Consider the following 4,376-nt stretch of genomic DNA (forward strand, 5'->3'; position numbering starts at 1 on the left):
ATTGGATGCATATATGCTGAATTTCCTGGGGGATAGTGCAAGTGAGCCAATATTAACAATGTCATCAATGGGACTAAACTAATGTAGGCTTTTAGCCAGGATGGGGGGGATGCTGATATGCAGAATTGTTTAAAAAATTACTTGTCATTGTAAGATTGTCTTGACCACTGCTGTGATTTGAGTGTCACTGCTTGCAAGCGTCAGCCAAGTGCCAGTGAAACTGGCTGTGCAGATTTGTACCACTGGAATACAGCATCTCCTCTCCATCAGAGGTCCCTCTTAGCATGCCTAGACATAAATGCTTTGCTAAGAGTGTATCCTCATTCAGTTTGGGGAGTGCTAGGAAATTCTGATTGGCTGGTGATGAGGTAATACTCTTCTCTCACTAGTAGAATGTTTCATTGTGAAATTCTACCAAGGCAGGGTGGTCACTTCACAAAAAATGACCCTGAAGTAGGCTAAAAAAGGCTTTTCTAAAGTAGCAATTTGATATGGCTATAGCTGGAAGGTAGGAAAGTGTCCTTCAAACTACTTGAGAGGAAGCAGCTACATGCATTGGTTTTCTACAGCATATTAAATACTGTGGCATGGAGATGGGGCAGCTATCATAAAACTGAAGCCCCGCGTTGCAGACTTGATGGCTGACTGGTGTGCGTTAAGAGAGCTGCTTCTGCTAACAGAAAGGTTCTCTTGTTAAAATTCAGTGAGAATAGATTGTTTAAACATGCCCTGTATTATACTGTAGGTTACTTTTTGCCATTTAGACTTTAATAAACTGGGAGTGCAAAGAAGGAATTATTTTTGGAGGTCTGATTTTTAACCTGCTAACGTTCTTTAATCGGAAAAAAGATAGAGCTATACTAAGGTCTCTTCTGATCTGGGTATTTAAATATTCTCAGCGTACTTTGGTACACCAGACTTCTCCATTTTGAAGATACAACAGCATTCTCTCACTGTACAAATTAATCTTGGACCTTGGGCTCTTTCTTTACAAAGTTCATAGGCATTTGTTATTACCCACCCTTTTCATAGCATGCCTCACTGTTTCATAGCTAATGAAAACAATTGATTCAAGATGAGTTTCTGGAGTAGAAAGAACTCCAGAACTAACATTTTGAGAGTGGGACCAGAAACATCAAAAATTTGGTTTCAGTATATTGGATAAAACTGGCCCCTTGGCAAGAGGTATAGCCCATGCCCTAGTTTGAGGACTTAAATGGTTCATAGGTCTGGTTCCAGTCACTTGCAGAGGTGAATTATTTGAATGGTGGTGATGAGGAAAGCAGCATGTATGAATCCCAAATTTGTACATTGTCTTTCTTCTCAGTGTTGGGAGAAATATTGGACTTTGCTTCTTCCACGCTAAAGCTGAGATTTCATACCAGTTCAGAGTTCCCCCTCTTATTGAATGTCTAGTGATATTCCAGGTGCCTTTTATTGAGTTAAATCTTAGGCAGCATGTAGAACAGCTAGAGATGTCACTTATTGCACTCTTTCATAAATAAAGGTCCAGGCTGTAGAAAGATTTATGCCCCTGCTTTTCTTTAAGCATATAACCAGTCTCACTGAATTCAGGAGAGCCATGCTCACTTCACATTCACTGAAAATCTGGCCAGGGACTTCTGATCTGCCTGAGCTAGGGAGGGTTTAAATAGTGATTAGCAACACCTAATCATCCCAAGCCTTAAGTTGACTGTTTTGTGATCGAGTTTCCTAACTCTGTATTTGGGTGGCATGCACCCAAATACAGGAGTCGGCACCCCTTGAAACTGATTCTTGTGCAATTCAGCCTGGCCTTTCAAAAGGCATCCCTAATAGTTACATTTCTTCCATATGTGGAAGAAAGAAAGCATCAGTAATAAAGGGATGATTTCCCTTCTCTCTCTACCTCTCCTAGGCTGATCCTGCTGACTGTGTTCATGCTTCTGCTATGTGGTATCACAGCAAGCTGTGTGAAGATTTGCTGCCGGAAAAAGAGGCCCCCAGTTCAGGCCTTTCCTAGGCGTCCCTACGATCTGACAGTCATCACTATTGACAACGACAGCACTGCCCACAGCACAGTTACCTGTGAGTGTTTTGCAGAAACTAATCGATTGGTGTTTAACTCTTCAGATGCTTCATAGGGCATTGCCACTTCCGAGTCTTCATATCTTCAAGGCAAAATGTTCACTCATTCTCAACGCTGTGGCTGTTTGTGATGCTAACATACATACTCATTCCAGTATGTTGTTCTTAGGCGGGTGGGATGGAAATCTTGGGCACAGAGGGTGAAATGACTTCCACAAAGCAGCACAAACACGGTGACCTCCCTGGGCAGACAACACCTGGGAAGTCAAATCAACACCAGGGTCCATCTGATCCAGAGTAAGAGGCAGAAGGCAAGAATGACTTGGCTCTGCAGCGATGCTCTTTTTTTCTTAGTTGCTTTCCCAATGGGGGTGAGCAGGTTCCCTCATGGTTCTTGACTACCAATGCCAATCATGATGGGTGCAGTAATTTTGTTGGTGGGGGTGGGTGGGGAAAGGCAGGATCACATCTTTATGCAGAATCCTATTCTACTTGATGTCTAAGTCCTCTGGTGGTTTCTTTTTCAGCATACAGTTCCTTGCAATACCCCCAGAGCACCTCACTTCCCCTTCCCTTTGGGGACATGGATAGGAGCACTATGTCTCCTCCAGCCTACAGCCTTTATGCTATGGAGCTGCCACCCTCTTATGATGAGGCCATCAAAATGGGCAAGCCCTACACGGAGACAGTGCTGGTGGGCCAGAAACCCAGTGACGCCTCAGAGCAGGGGACACCTGAAGAACCAAATCAGCACCAGGGTTCATCTGATCCAGTGCCTGGCAATCCAGAGACACAGCCAAGTTCAGACGACCCACAAGTTGCAACAGAACAACCTCAGTTCTAGCCCACTAAGGGGTGGGAGACTGAGTGGTGCAAGGACCTTGAGAAGTACCAAGGACACAACGTTTGGTTTTCTCTACAGGTTACTATGGAAGGATGCCCAACTTCAAGTCCTTGCAATAATCCGTCATAGGAGAGGAATGTTTCCTATGACTGCAGTAACCTTCTGTTAACGCTTCAAGGGTATCACATGAAATAGGAGGAGGGCAGTTTAAAAATATCTCCTATGGGTGAGACATGGACACTAGTTTGTCTCTCCCTGTGAAAACTGATGCCCTGTACTCGTGGGAATAAAAAGGGTAGTGGCTTGCTACTGTTCTAGCAAAACCTTTATTAGATGCCAGAGTGGCACAAGTGGTGGATCACTTTTTCCCAGATGGAAGTTTCCCAAACCTGAGTAGAAGTGGAGGCTAAAGCGCAGATTTTCTACAGCTTGTCTTTTCTTTTGAGAAGGTTAACTGTCCAGCAAATTGCTGAATTGCTGAACTCGTTGCTACGTAACGGCAAATGTTCCTTAAACTGAAGGAAAATGGCATTCAAGGACCCAACCATTGTGTACGGATTGAAATGCAATATGTTATGTTTCATGATATCAGGGGCTGGGTGGGGGGGCAGGGAAAAGATTTCTCAACTTTCTAGAGTCCTGAATCCTTTAAAAATGCTTCATTTCCAGAATGAAGTGATGTTTATGCTATTCTTCCTGTTGGTTGTGCCAGTTACCATGCAAATTGGCTTCATGGAGTAACTTCTACATGTGATTTGGAATACTTTAAACTATATCAGTACCTTCTTTTTGCTGACTGAACCCAATGGGTTTGATAAACATTTATGAAAATGAGTTTATGCCCTGTCAGCACAGTAAGCCAGTAGTGTAAATTTCAGAAAGTAAAATTTTAAAACAGCAATGCTTGGTCCTTATCATGGGGTTTTTACTTTTATTTTATAGTTATTTTTCTTAAATAATAATAAAGTGTATAACCTTTTAAAACCAATCACTTGCTATGGTGAGATCCAAGTAATTTAACTTAAGGAATGTAAAGAAAAATATGTGGTATGAATCTCTTTGGGATTCAGAGTGACCTAGACAAATTGGAGGATTGGGCCAAAAGAAATCTTACAAAGTTCAGCAAAGACAAATGCAACGTCCTGTGCTTAGGATGGAAGAATCCCATGCACTGCTGCAACCTGGAGACTGGCTTGCTAAACGGCAGCTCTGCAAAAAAGGACCTGGGGGTTACAGTAGTCAAGAAGACAGATACGAGTCAGCAATGTGCCTATGTTGCCAAGAAGGCTAACCGTATACTGGGCTGCATTAGTAGGAGCATTGCCAGCAGATCGAGGGAAGTTATTGTTTTGCTGTATTCTGCACTGGTGAGGCCACATCTGGAGTACTGTGTTCAGTTCTGGACCCTCCTCTACAGAAAAGACATGAACAAATTGGAGAGAGCCCAGAGGAGGGCAGTGAAAAT

General features: G+C 43.0%; 1 protein-coding gene across 1 annotated transcript in view; it reads left to right on the top strand.

The window, feature by feature from the left end:
• TMEM52 (transmembrane protein 52) overlaps positions 1–3,946 on the top strand; it is an 11,041-nt gene extending 7,095 nt beyond the window's left edge. Inside the window, exons 4-5 of the mRNA XM_019511691.1 lie at positions 1,898–2,067; positions 2,595–3,946. Coding sequence (XP_019367236.1) covers positions 1,898–2,067; positions 2,595–2,911 — 487 coding nt within the window. The 3' untranslated portion in view covers positions 2,912–3,946. The remainder of the gene's footprint in view (positions 1–1,897; positions 2,068–2,594) is intronic.
• The last annotated feature ends 430 nt before the right edge of the window (positions 3,947–4,376 follow it).

The sequence above is a fragment of the Gavialis gangeticus genome, unplaced genomic scaffold, assembly GCF_001723915.1.
Source record: "Gavialis gangeticus isolate Ggan-Ray unplaced genomic scaffold, GavGan_comp1, whole genome shotgun sequence".
Taxonomy (NCBI): Eukaryota; Metazoa; Chordata; order Crocodylia; family Gavialidae; genus Gavialis; species Gavialis gangeticus.